The sequence below is a fragment of the Lissotriton helveticus genome, chromosome 3_1 (genome assembly GCF_964261635.1).
Source record: "Lissotriton helveticus chromosome 3_1, aLisHel1.1, whole genome shotgun sequence".
NCBI classification, from domain to species: Eukaryota; Metazoa; Chordata; class Amphibia; order Caudata; family Salamandridae; genus Lissotriton; species Lissotriton helveticus.
Genome location: NC_136061.1, coordinates 218976001 through 218998902, shown reverse-complemented (window position 1 = coordinate 218998902; position 22902 = coordinate 218976001). Strand labels below are relative to the sequence as shown.

Genomic DNA, 22902 nt, shown 5'->3' with positions numbered 1-22902 from the left:
ATTGTTTGGAGAAATCTCACAAAGAAAATGAGATCAAATGGTGCATTTTGGAAAAAGTGACACCTAAACCGGGCCAAGTAAATGAGATTACACGGAAGAAACGAGAGACCTTTTGGATTTTCCATTTGGACACCGTGAAACGTGGTCTGAATGAAGAGTTATCTTGGTACGTAACCAAGTGAACAGAATTCTAAAACGTACCCCACTTGTGACATATTATCCATCAGATAATATTTGTCTCTGAATTCACATCAGGTGGCTTGTCTCTGATGCCTTCCCGCCACCAACACTGTCCCTTTAGGTGTACCTGACATCTGAAAGATGCTTGCTCAAATAATATGGGCGTTTTTAACTTTTATTGTGCATTTGGTTGATAATAAAAAATCCTTCATAAAAAAGTTTTGACCTCCCGGTTAGTTAACATTCTTTGTTTAGATAATAATTTTCAGATACTTGTTTCTTGTTAGACGCGGCAATCTTAGAATGCCCGTTTTTAGCATCACCAAGTTTAGGCTTATTAGAGATTATATCTGGCACGAGCATTGGCAGACGGAGGTATGTCATAGTCCCTTGTTGGTGTTTACAAACGGAGTTGAGTCCCTTATTGATGTCTAAGCGTGGGGATGCTTGCGCCTTACAGCATGATGGCGTCTGGAAACGTAGTCCACTTTCTATGCTTATGATGTAGGACGCCGGTCTGACATTATCTGAAAGCGACTCCCCACGTGACACTGGGATTCGCCGACCGCTTTTAAAACAGGGAAGACTTCCCAGTTTAGTCGTTTGTTGGCAGTTGAGACAGACGGTGCGGAGACACGATGCTATAAGCATAGTTGCAAGGTAAGCGTACTAGAGCAGTGCGAGCTCGTTAATACCGAGTGCCGACCCTGCAATGCACCGAATTGTTTGTTTGCGGCTGGCTTCCACACTTGCCATTAACTTTACTCGGAAGAGAATATAGACACCCTGTGCACGATAGCGTGTTAATGAACCCTATCGCCTTTTCTTCTTTTTTTATTAAAAGAACGCAAGGTTTGAGAATTATCCATTTCAAAGCACCCCCTTTCTTTTTTCGGGGGGTTTCTCGACCGCATTAAACTCGGGAGCATTACTGAATGATCTTGGCATGTTGAGTGTATTATGAGTTGTTTTATGCTAGCCACCCGCATATAATATACCATATTCCTACCCCACACTCTAGGGACGCAAACTACGGAGCAACCTTACCCACGAGGGTGCTGTCTTCATGAATAAGTTTCTCTAATCAAACTGAAGTAAGGACTTATTGTGTATGCCTTGCTTCAAACACTGACCTTAGCAACATGTGGATGTTCATTCATTCGGTTTTTCTATTCTTTTATCACCACAGATGACGGTGAGCACACTCACGAATGTGCCTTTCTACCAAATGTGTCCTTTATAATAAATTGAAGTAAGAACTCACCCGGCAGCCCCTCTTCAAACGCACACCCTAGTAGCACGTGCTCGCTAACTTAATCGGATTCTTCATCCTTTTTTTCATTATAGATTATGGTAGGAATTTTAACTGACATCCCGCTGACCGTCTTTGTCTTAAACCACTCCATGAATTCGAAAATCTAGGAACCAACTGCCACACCGGGTCTCCAACTACCATTAAAGGTATACTCCTTTAAGGACGTAATGGATGTCCAATAAATACGGGCCTCTCTCTTGGTCTTTTCTCGAATTAGCTGCACACTAAGAGGTCTGTTTGGCTAAAATATGTAATTCTTTGCTTATAGCCACTTCAAGGACAAACAGGATATCCTGCCCTATGAATATTGTGAGAGCCGGTCCTCCCTGACTCTACTGCTGTTGGTGCCAATTGGTAAGCTCACTGACAGATGTATCTGAAAAACGGGATTACCCGGGTATGGCCCTAACTTAATTCGTAACCATTGGGAACATGTTTTACTGCCACACGATTATGTAAGTCTGACTTATGCACCCGTGTAGCCCCTTGCTTAGATAACTTAGATTAAATTTGTCCTCTCTTATTGATCATATGCACTATATGTTTTATTATATGATGTCTTGGTTTGTGGTCGAGTTGATGAGCTTCTGGTTCATGTAACACAGTGAATTAATTAGTCCTGTAAGAAGATCCTATTTTCTTGGGTGGTAACAAAATGGTGATTTGTTGTATATATATTTTTCAGATCCCTTGGTATTTATTGTATCACGAGGAAAAGGTCCTGATGAAGGCGGCCGAGTGCTGCCGAAACGCGCGTAGACCTGCTGCGATGGCCTAATAGTACATCTGGGGGCCAATATTTTAGCATTGTTATTCTGCTTATTATCTATTCAGCTCCTTCTCCATTTGAGTATGAGGTTGAGTGTGGTATGATTGTTAGCATGTGAGGATGTTGAGAGATATGTTTGTTACCAAGGGGTTATAATTTTTATATATTAATTGTGTTGTATATATTTATGATTCCTCTGTTTTTTGTCAGGGTTTTGATATGAATTGTAATTTTTTCCTTTGTGATTTTTGTGATGAAAATTAGTATTTAAATGAATTGAAAAACTTAAAAAATAAAATTTTGTAATGTTTTGAACCTATTTAGTATGTTTGTATTTATCACCCAAATAGAAAATGTATAGATGTAATTGTACAAATTAAAATATAAGGCCATTGCAGGAACGTCCTCACATTGCAGTGTTTATGCTCCCCTCTGTTCCTGGGCCAAATTTACCTTTTGAGGGGGTCCCTTCGTACATGTTGGTTACTTTCGCGGTTTTTGAACCGTGGGATTTCTTATATTAAATCTTTGTCATTTATTGCTTTTTTGTATTGTTTCACTGTGCTGCAGGTTTCAGTTTGTTCTCACGTGACCACTTTTTAGGACAGTTAATCAATCTTCTAAGTTTCTTCCTTACATTCGACTTACCGGGTATTTTAGGCAGTTCTTGTCTCGATAGGACTGCACTTGGGAGGAAGGAGAGGGGAGTCAGAACCCATCATGGATAACTTTCAGACCTTTGGGTTTACCGATGAGGATTTTAATACACTTATGGGAAAACTAGCAGGAGACAGTGGCCCAGTACCTTCCCACCAAATAGGTAATAGTGAATGGCAGAATCTCCTTAACATGCGCAAAAGATTAAAACGTATAGAATCACACGCATTCTATATGTTCGAATATCTTAAAGCAGGTGTCATTCCTTCAGGCCTGAGAGTCCGAAACGCCCCCGCTCTCTTTATCGACGTCAAAAAGTTCCTGGAGCGGTGGTCATTAATTTCCAACCGCTGCTCCAGGGACTGGATGATGTTGATTATTGAAACGGCAAAAGATGTGGCATCCACTCTTTTACAGGAGATCAATGATCTTGAGGCAAAACTTAGTGCATCAACGGCGGTGGAGGAAGGCAAAGACTGTCTTGAAAAAATAAAAACTGAAATGAAAGACTTTGAAACCTACCTTACCAACAAAAAGATGGAGAAGTTAAAGAAGGATATTAGATGGTTCACGAGAGAGAAAGTTTACCCCTACTTAACGTCTAATTACTACCAGGAGACACCACAAAGTAACCCAAACACCAATTCTAATGGGTACTCGGGAAGAAGATATACCAACTTCTCCGACTCGGGGTCCTCCGGCTCGGAAGGGGAAAACTATCAGGACACCAATTACAGTCACCCAAACCCTGGCCCATTTAGAGGCAGATCCAACCAACGCCCTTTTCATGGAAGGGGTTTTTTACCCCGGGGCCAATTCAGGGGGAGGAATGTTCGGTGGCAAGATCAGGCAACCCATGCCCAGATGAACCCTCAACCTCCACAGCAATACATGCGAACTCGCAATCAACAGTATTGGTGGTAGAGGTACCGGGAGAGTGTAACCCCAGACTGACCCATGACTTACCTATTTATAATTTGTCCAGTGTGGATCTCAAACCGGAGGATGTGAAAGTATTAAGTAGGGGACTTTCATTTGTACCGAGTATCCACCTGAATAAATTTAAATTACACCAGGACCTCTTTGCCTTTTTTCGCAAAATTAGACTTAATAAATTCTTCACTGACCGTCCCCGGATAGAGGATGATAACAACTTGTCAGGATGTAAACCTCCATCGACCTTCACACCCACACTAGACATGGTGGGAACTGAAGTTGGGATTTTTGAAAAGAATGTCCTCCAAGACATAGCACGAGTTATAAGAAATCCCTACAAACCAACAACCAATCTCTCTGTCATAGAAACTACCTCCTTGAATGAATTAAAAACTAATTCATCAATTGTCATTAAACCCTGCGATAAGGGTGGGGGTATTGCTGTCTTTGACAAAGGGAACTATGACGCCAAAATGTTGGAGATGCTGGCTGTGACTGAACATTACAGACCAGCACAACGTAGGGAACTGGAAAGACTGAACAGACACATCCAGGAATTGACTCAGGGGGCATTCACAGAGGGTTTCATCTGTGAGGATGAATACGATTTCCTCAACAAAACAGCCCCTGTCACCTCTGTGTTATATGGTCTCCCGAAGACACATAAATCGGAAAGTGATCCTCCTATGCGTCCTATCATTTCAACCATTGGCTCTAATACAGAGCCGTTGTCGAAGTATGTAGATAAGTTCTTGAGCCCCTTAATCCAAAAGTACAAATCCTACATTCGTGACACAGGGGACATTATTAACAAAATAGAGGGCCTCCCTTTCAACCCAGAGACGGACATTCTTGTGACGCTCGACATTGAGGCATTGTACACCAACATCCCTCAATGTCGGGCGTTACAATCGGTGTCCGATCTCCTCAAGAGATACCCATCGGATCGCCCTGATGCCTTCATTCTTCAATGTCTGGAGATTGTACTGATGAATAATTTCTTTGAATACAACGGTAAACTCTTCAAACAAATTAAGGGTACATCAATGGGGGCTTCCTGTGCTCCATCTGTGGCCAATGCATTTATGGGAGAGTGGGAGCTCAGGAACATTCATAACGAACTGGCCCCGTTTTTTGAAAATATCTTTGTTTGGAAGCGTTTTATTGATGACATTTTTTTTATTTGGAGTGGACCGGAAGAACTTTTGCAAACATTTTTTCTTTGGCTCAATGCAAGTGATACCAACCTGAAGTTTACCATGAACTTTAGCACAAGTAAAGTAGACTTCCTTGACATTAGCATTGAAGGGACCAATGGATGCCTGACAGTAAGTCTATACAGGAAAAGTACAGCTAAAAATACTATCCTAGAATATAACAGCTACCACCCGAACTGTCAGAAGGACTCTGTACCTTTCGGGGAATTCTTACGAATTCGCAGAAATTGTACAGATATTTCTTCCTTTCATTTACATGGAGACGCACTCAGGGAAAGACTACTCAAGAGAGGCTATCCACGTCGCCTTGTGCGACATGCTTACAAACGAGCCAAATATTACGATAGGTCGGCACTCCTTCAGGGTAACAAACGGGTCAAACAAGAGCGGATCACATGTGTGATCGATCATTCAACTCTGAACTTTAAGATCCGGAACATCATCAATAAAAATTGGAGAATTCTTAACATAGATGACAATGTTCCTGTGCTCCCACTACCTATGCTCGCATACAGGAGGAACAAGAATTTACGAGACATGCTAGTCCACTCGAGATCACTGGCAAAGAGCCCGTTTTCCAATCAGCCTTCCATTACAGGCCTTCCAGCAGTGACAGGCAATCACAGATGTGGTTCTTGCCACGCCTGTGACTCAGCCATTACTTCGGATACAATTACTTATAATGAAAGACATATCAAACTGCGATTTCTGACTAACTGTCGCAGTAGTAACATTGTGTATATCATGTTCTGTGACTGTGGATTGGCTTATGTTGGTGAGACAGGCCGTGAGTTTCGTGTCCGCTTCAGTGAACACAAGTCTGCCATCAGGACTAAAAAGCTGACAGCCCCACTGGTTCAGCATTGTTTGGAGAAATCTCACAAAGAAAATGAGATCAAATGGTGCATTTTGGAAAAAGTGACACCTAAACCGGGCCAAGTAAATGAGATTACACGGAAGAAACGAGAGACCTTTTGGATTTTCCATTTGGACACCGTGAAACGTGGTCTGAATGAAGAGTTATCTTGGTACGTAACCAAGTGAACAGAATTCTAAAACGTACCCCACTTGTGACATATTATCCATCAGATAATATTTGTCTCTGAATTCACATCAGGTGGCTTGTCTCTGATGCCTTCCCGCCACCAACACTGTCCCTTTAGGTGTACCTGACATCTGAAAGATGCTTGCTCAAATAATATGGGCGTTTTTAACTTTTATTGTGCATTTGGTTGATAATAAAAAATCCTTCATAAAAAAGTTTTGACCTCCCGGTTAGTTAACATTCTTTGTTTAGATAATAATTTTCAGATACTTGTTTCTTGTTAGACGCGGCAATCTTAGAATGCCCGTTTTTAGCATCACCAAGTTTAGGCTTATTAGAGATTATATCTGGCACGAGCATTGGCAGACGGAGGTATGTCATAGTCCCTTGTTGGTGTTTACAAACGGAGTTGAGTCCCTTATTGATGTCTAAGCGTGGGGATGCTTGCGCCTTACAGCATGATGGCGTCTGGAAACGTAGTCCACTTTCTATGCTTATGATGTAGGACGCCGGTCTGACATTATCTGAAAGCGACTCCCCACGTGACACTGGGATTCGCCGACCGCTTTTAAAACAGGGAAGACTTCCCAGTTTAGTCGTTTGTTGGCAGTTGAGACAGACGGTGCGGAGACACGATGCTATAAGCATAGTTGCAAGGTAAGCGTACTAGAGCAGTGCGAGCTCGTTAATACCGAGTGCCGACCCTGCAATGCACCGAATTGTTTGTTTGCGGCTGGCTTCCACACTTGCCATTAACTTTACTCGGAAGAGAATATAGACACCCTGTGCACGATAGCGTGTTAATGAACCCTATCGCCTTTTCTTCTTTTTTTATTAAAAGAACGCAAGGTTTGAGAATTATCCATTTCAAAGCACCCCCTTTCTTTTTTCGGGGGGTTTCTCGACCGCATTAAACTCGGGAGCATTACTGAATGATCTTGGCATGTTGAGTGTATTATGAGTTGTTTTATGCTAGCCACCCGCATATAATATACCATATTCCTACCCCACACTCTAGGGACGCAAACTACGGAGCAACCTTACCCACGAGGGTGCTGTCTTCATGAATAAGTTTCTCTAATCAAACTGAAGTAAGGACTTATTGTGTATGCCTTGCTTCAAACACTGACCTTAGCAACATGTGGATGTTCATTCATTCGGTTTTTCTATTCTTTTATCACCACAGATGACGGTGAGCACACTCACGAATGTGCCTTTCTACCAAATGTGTCCTTTATAATAAATTGAAGTAAGAACTCACCCGGCAGCCCCTCTTCAAACACACACCCTAGTAGCACGTGCTCGCTAACTTAATCGGATTCTTCATCCTTTTTTTCATTATAGATTATGGTAGGAATTTTAACTGACATCCCGCTGACCGTCTTTGTCTTAAACCACTCCATGAATTCGAAAATCTAGGAACCAACTGCCACACCGGGTCTCCAACTACCATTAAAGGTATACTCCTTTAAGGACGTAATGGATGGCCAATAAATACGGGCCTCTCTCTTGGTCTTTTCTCGAATTAGCTGCACACTAAGAGGTCTGTTTGGCTAAAATATGTAATTCTTTGCTTATAGCCACTTCAAGGACAAACAGGATATCCTGCCCTATGAATATTGTGAGAGCCGGTCCTCCCTGACTCTACTGCTGTTGGTGCCAATTGGTAAGCTCACTGACAGATGTATCTGAAAAACGGGATTACCCGGGTATGGCCCTAACTTAATTCGTAACCATTGGGAACATGTTTTACTGCCACACGATTATGTAAGTCTGACTTATGCACCCGTGTAGCCCCTTGCTTAGATAACTTAGATTAAATTTGTCCTCTCTTATTGATCATATGCACTATATGTTTTATTATATGATGTCTTGGTTTGTGGTCGAGTTGATGAGCTTCTGGTTCATGTAACACAGTGAATTAATTAGTCCTGTAAGAAGATCCTATTTTCTTGGGTGGTAACAAAATGGTGATTTGTTGTATATATATTTTTCAGATCCCTTGGTATTTATTGTATCACGAGGAAAAGGTCCTGATGAAGGCGGCCGAGTGCTGCCGAAACGCGCGTAGACCTGCTGCGATGGCCTAATAGTACATCTGGGGGCCAATATTTTAGCATTGTTATTCTGCTTATTATCTATTCAGCTCCTTCTCCATTTGAGTATGAGGTTGAGTGTGGTATGATTGTTAGCATGTGAGGATGTTGAGAGATATGTTTGTTACCAAGGGGTTATAATTTTTATATATTAATTGTGTTGTATATATTTATGATTCCTCTGTTTTTTGTCAGGGTTTTGATATGAATTGTAATTTTTTCCTTTGTGATTTTTGTGATGAAAATTAGTATTTAAATGAATTGAAAAACTTAAAAAATAAAATTTTGTAATGTTTTGAACCTATTTAGTATGTTTGTATTTATCACCCAAATAGAAAATGTATAGATGTAATTGTACAAATTAAAATATAAGGCCATTGCAGGAACGTCCTCACATTGCAGTGTTTATGCTCCCCTCTGTTCCTGGGCCAAATTTACCTTTTGAGGGGGTCCCTTCGTACATGTTGGTTACTTTCGCGGTTTTTGAACCGTGGGATTTCTTATATTAAATCTTTGTCATTTATTGCTTTTTTGTATTGTTTCACTGTGCTGCAGGTTTCAGTTTGTTCTCACGTGACCACTTTTTAGGACAGTTAATCAATCTTCTAAGTTTCTTCCTTACATTCGACTTACCGGGTATTTTAGGCAGTTCTTGTCTCGATAGGACTGCACTTGGGAGGAAGGAGAGGGGAGTCAGAACCCATCATGGATAACTTTCAGACCTTTGGGTTTACCGATGAGGATTTTAATACACTTATGGGAAAACTAGCAGGAGACAGTGGCCCAGTACCTTCCCACCAAATAGGTAATAGTGAATGGCAGAATCTCCTTAACATGCGCAAAAGATTAAAACGTATAGAATCACACGCATTCTATATGTTCGAATATCTTAAAGCAGGTGTCATTCCTTCAGGCCTGAGAATCCGAAACGCCCCCGCTCTCTTTATCGACGTCAAAAAGTTCCTGGAGCGGTGGTTATTAATTTCCAACCGCTGCTCCAGGGACTGGATGATGTTGATTATTGAAACGGCAAAAGATGTGGCATCCACTCTTTTACAGGAGATCAATGATCTTGAGGCAAAACTTAGTGCATCAACGGCGGTGGAGGAAGGCAAAGACTGTCTTGAAAAAATAAAAACTGAAATGAAAGACTTTGAAACCTACCTTACCAACAAAAAGATGGAGAAGTTAAAGAAGGATATTAGATGGTTCACGAGAGAGAAAGTTTACCCCTACTTAACGTCTAATTACTACCAGGAGACACCACAAAGTAACCCAAACACCAATTCTAATGGGTACTCGGGAAGAAGATATACCAACTTCTCCGACTCGGGGTCCTCCGGCTCGGAAGGGGAAAACTATCAGGACACCAATTACAGTCACCCAAACCCTGGCCCATTTAGAGGCAGATCCAACCAACGCCCTTTTCATGGAAGGGGTTTTTTACCCCGGGGCCAATTCAGGGGGAGGAATGTTCGGTGGCAAGATCAGGCAACCCATGCCCAGATGAACCCTCAACCTCCACAGCAATACATGCGAACTCGCAATCAACAGTATTGGTGGTAGAGGTACCGGGAGAGTGTAACCCCAGACTGACCCATGACTTACCTATTTATAATTTGTCCAGTGTGGATCTCAAACCGGAGGATGTGAAAGTATTAAGTAGGGGACTTTCATTTGTACCGAGTATCCACCTGAATAAATTTAAATTACACCAGGACCTCTTTGCCTTTTTTCGCAAAATTAGACTTAATAAATTCTTCACTGACCGTCCCCGGATAGAGGATGATAACAACTTGTCAGGATGTAAACCTCCATCGACCTTCACACCCACACTAGACATGGTGGGAACTGAAGTTGGGATTTTTGAAAAGAATGTCCTCCAAGACATAGCACGAGTTATAAGAAATCCCTACAAACCAACAACCAATCTCTCTGTCATAGAAACTACCTCCTTGAATGAATTAAAAACTAATTCATCAATTGTCATTAAACCCTGCGATAAGGGTGGGGGTATTGCTGTCTTTGACAAAGGGAACTATGACGCCAAAATGTTGGAGATGCTGGCTGTGACTGAACATTACAGACCAGCACAACGTAGGGAACTGGAAAGACTGAACAGACACATCCAGGAATTGACTCAGGGGGCATTCACAGAGGGTTTCATCTGTGAGGATGAATACGATTTCCTCAACAAAACAGCCCCTGTCACCTCTGTGTTATATGGTCTCCCGAAGACACATAAATCGGAAAGTGATCCTCCTATGCGTCCTATCATTTCAACCATTGGCTCTAATACAGAGCCGTTGTCGAAGTATGTAGATAAGTTCTTGAGCCCCTTAATCCAAAAGTACAAATCCTACATTCGTGACACAGGGGACATTATTAACAAAATAGAGGGCCTCCCTTTCAACCCAGAGACGGACATTCTTGTGACGCTCGACATTGAGGCATTGTACACCAACATCCCTCAATGTCGGGCGTTACAATCGGTGTCCGATCTCCTCAAGAGATACCCATCGGATCGCCCTGATGCCTTCATTCTTCAATGTCTGGAGATTGTACTGATGAATAATTTCTTTGAATACAACGGTAAACTCTTCAAACAAATTAAGGGTACATCAATGGGGGCTTCCTGTGCTCCATCTGTGGCCAATGCATTTATGGGAGAGTGGGAGCTCAGGAACATTCATAACGAACTGGCCCCGTTTTTTGAAAATATCTTTGTTTGGAAGCGTTTTATTGATGACATTTTTTTTATTTGGAGTGGACCGGAAGAACTTTTGCAAACATTTTTTCTTTGGCTCAATGCAAGTGATACCAACCTGAAGTTTACCATGAACTTTAGCACAAGTAAAGTAGACTTCCTTGACATTAGCATTGAAGGGACCAATGGATGCCTGACAGTAAGTCTATACAGGAAAAGTACAGCTAAAAATACTATCCTAGAATATAACAGCTACCACCCGAACTGTCAGAAGGACTCTGTACCTTTCGGGGAATTCTTACGAATTCGCAGAAATTGTACAGATATTTCTTCCTTTCATTTACATGGAGACGCACTCAGGGAAAGACTACTCAAGAGAGGCTATCCACGTCGCCTTGTGCGACATGCTTACAAACGAGCCAAATATTACGATAGGTCGGCACTCCTTCAGGGTAACAAACGGGTCAAACAAGAGCGGATCACATGTGTGATCGATCATTCAACTCTGAACTTTAAGATCCGGAACATCATCAATAAAAATTGGAGAATTCTTAACATAGATGACAATGTTCCTGTGCTCCCACTACCTATGCTCGCATACAGGAGGAACAAGAATTTACGAGACATGCTAGTCCACTCGAGATCACTGGCAAAGAGCCCGTTTTCCAATCAGCCTTCCATTACAGGCCTTCCAGCAGTGACAGGCAATCACAGATGTGGTTCTTGCCACGCCTGTGACTCAGCCATTACTTCGGATACAATTACTTATAATGAAAGACATATCAAACTGCGATTTCTGACTAACTGTCGCAGTAGTAACATTGTGTATATCATGTTCTGTGACTGTGGATTGGCTTATGTTGGTGAGACAGGCCGTGAGTTTCGTGTCCGCTTCAGTGAACACAAGTCTGCCATCAGGACTAAAAAGCTGACAGCCCCACTGGTTCAGCATTGTTTGGAGAAATCTCACAAAGAAAATGAGATCAAATGGTGCATTTTGGAAAAAGTGACACCTAAACCGGGCCAAGTAAATGAGATTACACGGAAGAAACGAGAGACCTTTTGGATTTTCCATTTGGACACCGTGAAACGTGGTCTGAATGAAGAGTTATCTTGGTACGTAACCAAGTGAACAGAATTCTAAAACGTACCCCACTTGTGACATATTATCCATCAGATAATATTTGTCTCTGAATTCACATCAGGTGGCTTGTCTCTGATGCCTTCCCGCCACCAACACTGTCCCTTTAGGTGTACCTGACATCTGAAAGATGCTTGCTCAAATAATATGGGCGTTTTTAACTTTTATTGTGCATTTGGTTGATAATAAAAAATCCTTCATAAAAAAGTTTTGACCTCCCGGTTAGTTAACATTCTTTGTTTAGATAATAATTTTCAGATACTTGTTTCTTGTTAGACGCGGCAATCTTAGAATGCCCGTTTTTAGCATCACCAAGTTTAGGCTTATTAGAGATTATATCTGGCACGAGCATTGGCAGACGGAGGTATGTCATAGTCCCTTGTTGGTGTTTACAAACGGAGTTGAGTCCCTTATTGATGTCTAAGCGTGGGGATGCTTGCGCCTTACAGCATGATGGCGTCTGGAAACGTAGTCCACTTTCTATGCTTATGATGTAGGACGCCGGTCTGACATTATCTGAAAGCGACTCCCCACGTGACACTGGGATTCGCCGACCGCTTTTAAAACAGGGAAGACTTCCCAGTTTAGTCGTTTGTTGGCAGTTGAGACAGACGGTGCGGAGACACGATGCTATAAGCATAGTTGCAAGGTAAGCGTACTAGAGCAGTGCGAGCTCGTTAATACCGAGTGCCGACCCTGCAATGCACCGAATTGTTTGTTTGCGGCTGGCTTCCACACTTGCCATTAACTTTACTCGGAAGAGAATATAGACACCCTGTGCACGATAGCGTGTTAATGAACCCTATCGCCTTTTCTTCTTTTTTTATTAAAAGAACGCAAGGTTTGAGAATTATCCATTTCAAAGCACCCCCTTTCTTTTTTCGGGGGGTTTCTCGACCGCATTAAACTCGGGAGCATTACTGAATGATCTTGGCATGTTGAGTGTATTATGAGTTGTTTTATGCTAGCCACCCGCATATAATATACCATATTCCTACCCCACACTCTAGGGACGCAAACTACGGAGCAACCTTACCCACGAGGGTGCTGTCTTCATGAATAAGTTTCTCTAATCAAACTGAAGTAAGGACTTATTGTGTATGCCTTGCTTCAAACACTGACCTTAGCAACATGTGGATGTTCATTCATTCGGTTTTTCTATTCTTTTATCACCACAGATGACGGTGAGCACACTCACGAATGTGCCTTTCTACCAAATGTGTCCTTTATAATAAATTGAAGTAAGAACTCACCCGGCAGCCCCTCTTCAAACGCACACCCTAGTAGCACGTGCTCGCTAACTTAATCGGATTCTTCATCCTTTTTTTCATTATAGATTATGGTAGGAATTTTAACTGACATCCCGCTGACCGTCTTTGTCTTAAACCACTCCATGAATTCGAAAATCTAGGAACCAACTGCCACACCGGGTCTCCAACTACCATTAAAGGTATACTCCTTTAAGGACGTAATGGATGTCCAATAAATACGGGCCTCTCTCTTGGTCTTTTCTCGAATTAGCTGCACACTAAGAGGTCTGTTTGGCTAAAATATGTAATTCTTTGCTTATAGCCACTTCAAGGACAAACAGGATATCCTGCCCTATGAATATTGTGAGAGCCGGTCCTCCCTGACTCTACTGCTGTTGGTGCCAATTGGTAAGCTCACTGACAGATGTATCTGAAAAACGGGATTACCCGGGTATGGCCCTAACTTAATTCGTAACCATTGGGAACATGTTTTACTGCCACACGATTATGTAAGTCTGACTTATGCACCCGTGTAGCCCCTTGCTTAGATAACTTAGATTAAATTTGTCCTCTCTTATTGATCATATGCACTATATGTTTTATTATATGATGTCTTGGTTTGTGGTCGAGTTGATGAGCTTCTGGTTCATGTAACACAGTGAATTAATTAGTCCTGTAAGAAGATCCTATTTTCTTGGGTGGTAACAAAATGGTGATTTGTTGTATATATATTTTTCAGATCCCTTGGTATTTATTGTATCACGAGGAAAAGGTCCTGATGAAGGCGGCCGAGTGCTGCCGAAACGCGCGTAGACCTGCTGCGATGGCCTAATAGTACATCTGGGGGCCAATATTTTAGCATTGTTATTCTGCTTATTATCTATTCAGCTCCTTCTCCATTTGAGTATGAGGTTGAGTGTGGTATGATTGTTAGCATGTGAGGATGTTGAGAGATATGTTTGTTACCAAGGGGTTATAATTTTTATATATTAATTGTGTTGTATATATTTATGATTCCTCTGTTTTTTGTCAGGGTTTTGATATGAATTGTAATTTTTTCCTTTGTGATTTTTGTGATGAAAATTAGTATTTAAATGAATTGAAAAACTTAAAAAATAAAATTTTGTAATGTTTTGAACCTATTTAGTATGTTTGTATTTATCACCCAAATAGAAAATGTATAGATGTAATTGTACAAATTAAAATATAAGGCCATTGCAGGAACGTCCTCACATTGCAGTGTTTATGCTCCCCTCTGTTCCTGGGCCAAATTTACCTTTTGAGGGGGTCCCTTCGTACATGCAGATCTGTGACACTGTCCATGTAATTCACAGGTGGCCCGGGCGTTGGCAGTGGCGTAACGAAACTTGAGGCCCCCCCCCTGCAAACTCCATGAAGGGGGCCCCCCCTCCCATCCTCTGTGCCAGTCTAGAGCACTCAGAGCAGCGACCCGCCATACTGCAGGGGATGCGGGCCTATTGTTACGCCACTGTCACCAATCCAGCCGTTATAAGTAACACTGGATGGTGGAGTCAAAGGTTGGGCGTAGTCTGCCAGCAGGCTGTCATAGGTGGTGGTTCATTCATTACGGGGTCCCTGCCATCAGTAGACCGGGGAAGTTTGCCCAATTTTAGCTGGGTTTCCTGATGCAGACTCCGGTCACGATATACAACATCGGACCCACAATCGCATCAATGTTATAACAGATCTTTGAAGCAGGTGCAGTAACCTCCCATGAGTGGCGTGTCCTGTCATCTGCACATTGCACACAGACCTGTGCAACAGGAACAGTAACCGCACCAAAAATTGTGTAACTTGCCCCTGAAAATGCAGGAGTGATCTTTCTGACCCGAGCTGCCCAAGGTCAGCAGGGGCCGTACTTGGCCACTGCCTCCACTTGATAATACACTCAACGTGCATGGAAACCACAGTGCGTGGTGTGAACGGATGCCACCTTTCCCAGAGAAAAAATACTGGCCAGCGGTTCCACTGTAAACATTAATGCAAAGGCCCGGTCATGATTCTTGCGTAGAATTGTACATTACATTGTTTGTGTTCATTTTTTAATGTGGCTTTTCTGTCTTGACTTATTTCAATCATCAGCAAAATAGGTCACACTTCTGCTGGTAGAGGTTAATGCCGTATTCCCCTCTTTCCCTTTTGAAAAAAATCCAATCCACCGCTAAAAATTGGACCTAATCACTCCGAGAGCTAATCTGTAAACAAGGCGGGGGCGGCTTGAGCTACTCCATTGTCTTCAGTGGAGCTCCCAACATTGTAAGGTTCTAATTGAAATTATATAGTCATTTTGTTCTAATTGTATTGCTCTTTAAAATGCTGCAGTTTGGGAGTAAATTAAAGGTTCATGCATAATGCGAGCCTCCTGTTTTGACTTAAAATTAAGCTTCAAAACTGCTGCCATTTGAGGAAGTTTGTAACTTGATTGTGCTTATGGCATGTTAATGCCCCACTGTTTGATGGTAACTGCTAAGTTTGAAGTGACATTGAGAACATCTTAACCACACATGTCTTATTCCATTCTCTAGGACACTCATAGGCTCTACAAGCAGAAACTGGACGAAGTTAACAAGTTGCAGGGCAGCTGTGTGAGCTCCATTTTGCGCCAGAAGAAAAAACTAAAAGCACTGTCGGACAGTCTTAAAAAGTAAGTTGCATTAAACTAGCACTACTTTGAAGCGTAACGCGTGATGGTGAGGAGAGGGAAATTTGCAGTCAAGAGAGTAACGGCTACAGAACAGTAACACGGAACCACCAGGGTAAAGAGCAAAATGGACTCTGATGTGTGGGCCACAATCTCTTCCAAAGAGGTACATAGTGGTACATAGAGGTTCTGAGAGTGCGATGTGCTCCTAGCTTATTGTGAAATAGGCCAAAGCCCTGTAGCCTTGCTCAGGAATCTGACTTCTACTAGAGCAATAAGTAGGGCCACAAACATCTGTGACATACAGGAGGCATTGGGCAAATAGGCAAAACTAGCCTTCTAAGAAGGGGGAACCCAATATCGCACCACACCACTATAAGGGACATTTGGGAGTCATTGACATCATACTATGGGTTGGGTACGGTACTACCAAATACATACAGTGGAACATGGGGCGGAAGGAACTTCACTCTATCGACCGACCATATTTGGGCCAAAGGGAGCTACCACTTCGATACGGGTGAGAGGCTGGGGCCCGCACTACCCCCTTGATCTACTTTTAGCCTCAGAGGAGCATATATCCTGGAAATATAGGTGCAATAGAACACTATAGAACGCCCATAATCCCATACATGAGTAAGGAGGTGTAATTTCTTGAGCAACAGCCAGGAGTCTTTTGATCTCATAATCACACCGTTCCTTTATCTAAGGTAAGAGGTTTTGTTTGAGGAGATGTAAAAAGTTGTGACACCGGTCTGATAGGGCAGTAGCTGTATTGACTCTTTGTTGCAACCACAATTCTAATATGGTCTAAAATGGATGCATTAGTGCTGCCTCCTTTCTCAGTTGGGTATGATTATTCATTCGCCGTCCTCTGCTAATCATTTTGGATGAGGCCCTCTTATAATGTAGGAATTCCATGCCCCTTGACCTGGTGATCCGGAATGGTATTCAGACTTGAGGTGCGCCGGGCAGACGGCTTTGTTTGGTACCATAGTGTAATTCAGAGCTATTTGCTTGCGTTCATAGGATGGATGCTTTATAGTAAAGGCTGCCAACTGAAGAGATTATACCCATTGAGCAAAGGCCTTGTTCCTGTTGTGAAGAGAACATCCACTGCTGGTGACTAATGGCATAGGAATCATGAGAGTTCTGGTTTGAAATTGATTAAGGATTGGTTCCTGAATCTAAGACCGCTTCCTTTTGTATCCAGGAATCAGGATCCAGGGTACATGTCTTGGTGCCTGTGTCCATCTGCGTCCATGTTTCAGTGTACCAGCATTAGTATCTGGTTTCATAGTCCTTGCTGTTGTCATTGTGTCAATTTTGCGGCATTCTCGACCCCGTATTCAGATCTTTGATTCATCTATGTGTCTGTGCCCATTTTCCATTTTCAGTGTTCATATTCCTGACTCCATGTTCCAGTGTCCATGCACCTATCTGTCCCTAGCCCCAGTGTCCTGGTACAAACATCCTTGTCTGGTGCCTGCGTACATATATATTAGTCCTTGCATCTCCATCCTTTTCCTGATTAAAAAAAGTGTCAGTGTTACTTGCCAGGTGTACTTGTCTCAATGTCAGTGTCACTTTGTCTGAGTGTCGGTGCAAATTTCCAAGTGTCAGTATCAAAATGTGATTGTCACACTGCTGCATGTCCCTTGCCTATATCACCATGTCAGGTTCAGTGCGATAATATATGTGTTGTGTGTCCTTGCCTTTCAATGGCTATGGCCTGGCTCCTGTGTGTCCCCAGTGTCCCAGGTTATTTATTTATTTATTTGAGTTTGTAAAGCGCTACAGCTACCCTGGCGGGTTTCCCGGCGCTGATTGTCATAAGTAACCTGACACCCATGAAAAGAAATCTACTGATTAAAGAGCCAGGTTTTAACAGCTCTTTGAAAGCAAGCATAGTTAGCCTCAGTGCGCACAGCTAGCGGGAGGGAATTCCACAGTCTGGGTCCCAGGTTGGCAAATGCACTGCCCCCCATTCTGGACAGCCTATACTTAGGAACACAGAATAAGTATTGAGAGGAGGAACAGAGCAATCGGGAAGGAGAGTAGGGCTTGACAAGCGATTGAAGATAAATGGGAGCCACACCCATCTTAATCTTGTGCATATAGCATAGCGCCATGAACTTAATACGGCTTCTATACGAAGCCAATGAAGTTCCCTCAGGCGTTCTGTAATATGGTCCGATTTACGACATCCACAAAGGACCAATTGGAGACGGCGGGTGACCGCCTTGGTGGACCCCAGGTAGAGTACGTTGCCATAGTCCAATCTGGAGGTCACCAAGGCGTCAATCACAGATCTCTGGGTGTCAGAAGGGAGCATCCAGAAAATGTTTCCAAGCCAGCGCAAGATGGTAAAGCAGGTAGCAGACACTCTGTTGGCTTGGTCCCTCATAGATAGCCCCCTATCGATAATTACTCCAAGGTTACGCACATACGCAGACGGAACTGGCAGTGCACCCATAGCTAAAGGCCAATGACTCGGACTCCAGAGATCAGGTTTATTGCCCAAAACCAAAACCTCCGTCTTCCCACCATTTAATTCAAGTAAATTGCTGTTCATCCAGTTTGCTATATCACTAAGTCCGATTTCCAAAGGAGATGGCAAGGTAGGGTCAACTTGTGATAGGGAGAAAACAATCTGTGAATCATCAGCATAAGTAAATAAATTAAGGCCGGCCCTTTGAGCAATATGAGCTAAAGGAGTAACATAAAGATTAAACAAAAGGGGACTCAGGATAGAACCCTGGGGTACACCGTGCGGGGACAAGTAAACTTTAGAAGTAGAAAGGTGTGAAAAAATTTGGAAGGTCAGGTCCTTCAAGAAAGCCGAAAGCCAATCCAAAGCCTTACCGCCAATACTAAGGTGTGCGAGAGATCTGATAAGTATACTATGTGATATAGTATCGAATGCTGCACTGAGATCGAGCAATATCAGTGCAGCAGTTTCCCCACGATCCAGATGTAGACGAAGATTTTCTGTCACACCTAAAGAGTGGTCTCCATAGAGAAACCTGGACGAAAGCCAGACTGAGAAGGATGTAAGAAATTATTGAGCGCCACGTTCTGAGATAGATGAGTATGAATATGTCTCTCCAAAAGTTTGGAAAAAATAGGGAGCAAGGAGATAGGACGATAGTTGGAAGAAACACTGGGGTCCATAGTGGGCTTTTTCAAAAGTGGTGTGACCATTGCATGCTTCCAGTAGCTTGGAACAGTTGCAGTATTCAGGGAGTGGTTAAGCAAAGTGCAAATAATAGAAAGCAAGGGGGGCTCCAAGGACCGTAAAATGGAAACGGGTACAGGGTCCAACGGTGGTCAGGAGTGATCGTGAAGAGACTGCTTCATGATATGGATTTCGAGTTATTTTCTTAATTTGGAGAGAGATCTGCCAGACCGATGAGGAGGTTGTTGTTTCTAGGGAACCAGTGGCTATGTCCAGGCTGAAGATTACTGTGCATAGGATGGATCCGTACAGACCTCCACAAGTGAGCGGTAGATGCTTTGTTTAGGAGAGTCCACTTTGGATGAATTAGTTACTGTGGTTTAAAACGATGTTAACTAATCTAGAACCTCCCTTTCTATGGAAATAACGTTGAAGCCAACGTGGTAAACCATGTTGAAGAGTACTAAGTCCGTGTTTCCATCCCCAGTAGCACAGCCTCTTTATCATCCTTTAGATTTGCTGACTTGCATCCTTCCATCGCACACTTTTAGTAAACTTTTTCTTCCAGCACTCCACCGTAGTGCATGTGTGTATCTTCTCTCCCCTTGTGCTTCTTCCCTTGCTCGTATCCCCCCCACTCTCAGTTTTGTTCTCCCTAACCTTGTTTACGGTGTTCAAGCACATGACGGAATCAGTCTGCGGGCTCCGACATTATCCTGCTAATGTGAAACACTTCGTAATTTACTAGAGATGGTAAAATCTGCCATGACCTAGGAATGCAGCCTGCTGCTTGCTGTCTATCCTCTTACTGCCCACAGAGCGAGCCAGCGGCACACCGTGTGCTCTGTGTTCCTAGAAAGTGATAAGATGAGCTCAGCTGACATGCGGCTGCAGTGTCACACCCATCACAACATGGAAGGCAAAGTTAGGAAATGTCTCCGGCGTCTTTTGTTTTTTTAGGTGAAAAGCAGGCTTTTTTGTTCTATTCACGCAGCGCTATGTTTGCCGTTTACCTCCTTGAAGGGTAATAAAAGTTTACTGCAAGAAGGGCCAGAACAGAAAGATGCGCAGACCAGATTTGAGAATGATGATATTACTTGTTTCCCTGTGTTTTCTGTCGACGTCTTACTGCTAATACATTATTTCTGTGTCTTTAGGGCTTTATCTGGTTACTGAACGTCTTTTTCAGGGACCCTGTCCCCTTCTTCCTCTTGCTCAGGAAGAGCCCATATTTGTATTGAACATGAAGCAGTAATACCGGTTTACGTGAGGGTGGAGTAAAATCAGATACACCATCCTAATCTCCTTCTAGAAAGTGAAAGGTGACGTTTAGCATTAATTCTTTGGACATCAGCAAGTCTTTTGCAATATATCACAGCCCATCATTTGTGTATGATATCCCCCTGTTCCTCCAGTCTTTAATTGGTACAGGCTAGGGTGGAGACTATTTTAACTTGCATATTTTAGCTACTAGATAAGTGTGTTCTCCCATCACACCCTGTTGTGACGTCCAACTCCGCACAATTGGCCCACGCCCAGACCTTATCCTGTTGGAGACGGAAAGAGAACCTATCTACTCAGAATACACAATGAAGGATGGCACAGTGATTTTAGGGTGATGCATACCAGCCACTAAAATCAAATCCAGAGGTGTCAGAAGGCAAAGGCTACTCTGAGAACAAGCATGCCAGTAATGTCCGATGTGGTACCTGAACTGAGGAAGGAAGTTGGAGTTTCATTGAAGAGAAGCAAAGATTTATTTTTCCAAAGGGACATCACCATTACTCTCCACATCATGGACAGCCTATCTAACATATATCACAATTAAAGTACCTCTTGGCCAATCCCTAATCACCATGCACTTGCATTTCCTGACTTTCCAAAATTCCTTGTCCACTCCAGAACCCAGTGATGTCGCCAGGGGGGCACGGGCCTTGCAAGCAATGGCTCCACCCTTAGTCCAGTAATAAGGCAAAAAAAAGCCTGGTGGCAATTCACATGTTGCACTGATGCCACAGACAAAATGAATGCAAGTGATTAAACATTCGGGAACCTTAAAACATCCAACTGGAACACTCAGCAGGAAATTGAGCAACTAACCCAACAACAAGATTCACACGTTAGAATACCCATAGGTCCCTAAAGAGGAGGTTGGAAGACCTCACACAAAGGACCCTGTTGCCAAAGAAGCATTTTAGTGCCTATGCTGCAATATGGACTTTTATAAACTAGACAACTGAAGCAATCATTTAGATATAAGCATAAATCCAAGTATAATTATAAATGTATTTTTGAGAAAATTCTGTTTTGATACGACAGCTATCAAACAGACCTTTTGCTTACAATATACATGGAGTGGATTTTGGGGTCCGCCCCTTTCACCCATTGGTTTTCTTTGACCAACCTCTTTCAGACGTTGGATTGTGACTTTTTTCAATGATGCCTTGGGTCAGCCCAGTGAAGTATTTATTTACCACCTACTGCTAGTGATTGTTTGGGTGTGTCCTGCTGCCTCTACTCAAGTGCTTGCATTGAAGTGCCCGGAAGCCTCCTTACAACTATTTCCTGCTCAGTCCAGCGCTGCCGTTCCTCCAATTTGACTTGCTTCACTTCCTCCTGCCTCTCCTTCCACTATAACTCTTTGGCCCCCTGCGAACCACCCTCTTGTATCACTCTATCGCTAGTCCCTTTTTCCCCTGTGGGCTTCTCATTCACCTCCACTGCCAGGCTCTCATAACTCACCCCCGCCTCCTTCTCCTCTACTTGCCCCGTTCCCCTGCCCAACATCCTCTTGTATCTGCTTCTGTGTGTTGCTTGCTTCCCCCGCCTGCCTTTCCTATGTAGAGGCTTCTTAAAAATTTTGCTCCGACTGGGTATTTGTTCACAGAATAAAAAGGGAGGCGAAACTGAAGGGTTCTTTGCCTTTAATACTGTCCTTTTGTTTGGTTTTGCTTTTTGCCAAAATACCTCTTTTGGACACTGCCAGAACCTTACAGTGGGTGTAGATCCAACCCATTGCTTAATATTGCTTGGCTTTCTTGCCACACTTATTTGCTTTCTTCTCACTCAGACTCTTGTCTTCCTCTGCTTGTGTTTGTCCCTCCTCTGGGGCATATCCTCTCTACCATCCTTCTGAATGTATGACCACTTCTTGCATGCAGGGAACTGCTTTTTCTTTAAGCACTCCATGAGAGTTCAGGTATCTTTTTGCTTCCTCTTGTGTGCCAGCTTCCGAGATAAGTCTGTGTTGCTCCCTCCACCCTTCCACCCCAGCTCATCCATTTTTCCTCCACCCAGGCTTCCCACTCCCACATTGACATCTCTGCGACTCACCCTGACATCTCTGCGACTCACCCTAACCCTCCCCTTTCTAGAAATCATTTCTTATGAATTTGTTTATCCGGGGCCTAAGAGCTGCCATTTGCTGCTGGCCTGGTCCGATTTAAAAGCCAAAAAAACTATTTCAAATTGGATTTACTGTTCCAAGTGGTGTCTCCAAATGGTAAATAAAATGGTGCCTGCATCGTTCTCTTTGCTCAACATACGCGTTGACGCATGCATGTAGAAATGTCATTACACATACACCTATATGCATATTGACACAGCTGCAAGCAACGTAATGACGTGTTCTCTACCATGCTCGTGTTTTTATTTCCTTGCGTTTTTTTTGCTGATGTTCCACAGAATCAACAAAAAACATTTCTCTTTGACGATCCAGCACTTCATCAGCAAAAAGCATTGGCATAGCC

The 22902-nt window shown here is 42.9% G+C and overlaps 1 protein-coding gene across 1 annotated transcript in view; it reads left to right on the top strand.

Moving 5' to 3' along the window:
- Positions 1-22902, top strand: part of TMEM120A (transmembrane protein 120A) — a 256419-nt gene that overhangs the window by 67772 nt on the left and 165745 nt on the right. The window contains exon 2 of the mRNA XM_078679633.1: positions 15860-15978. Coding sequence (XP_078535759.1) covers positions 15860-15978 — 119 coding nt within the window. The remainder of the gene's footprint in view (positions 1-15859; positions 15979-22902) is intronic.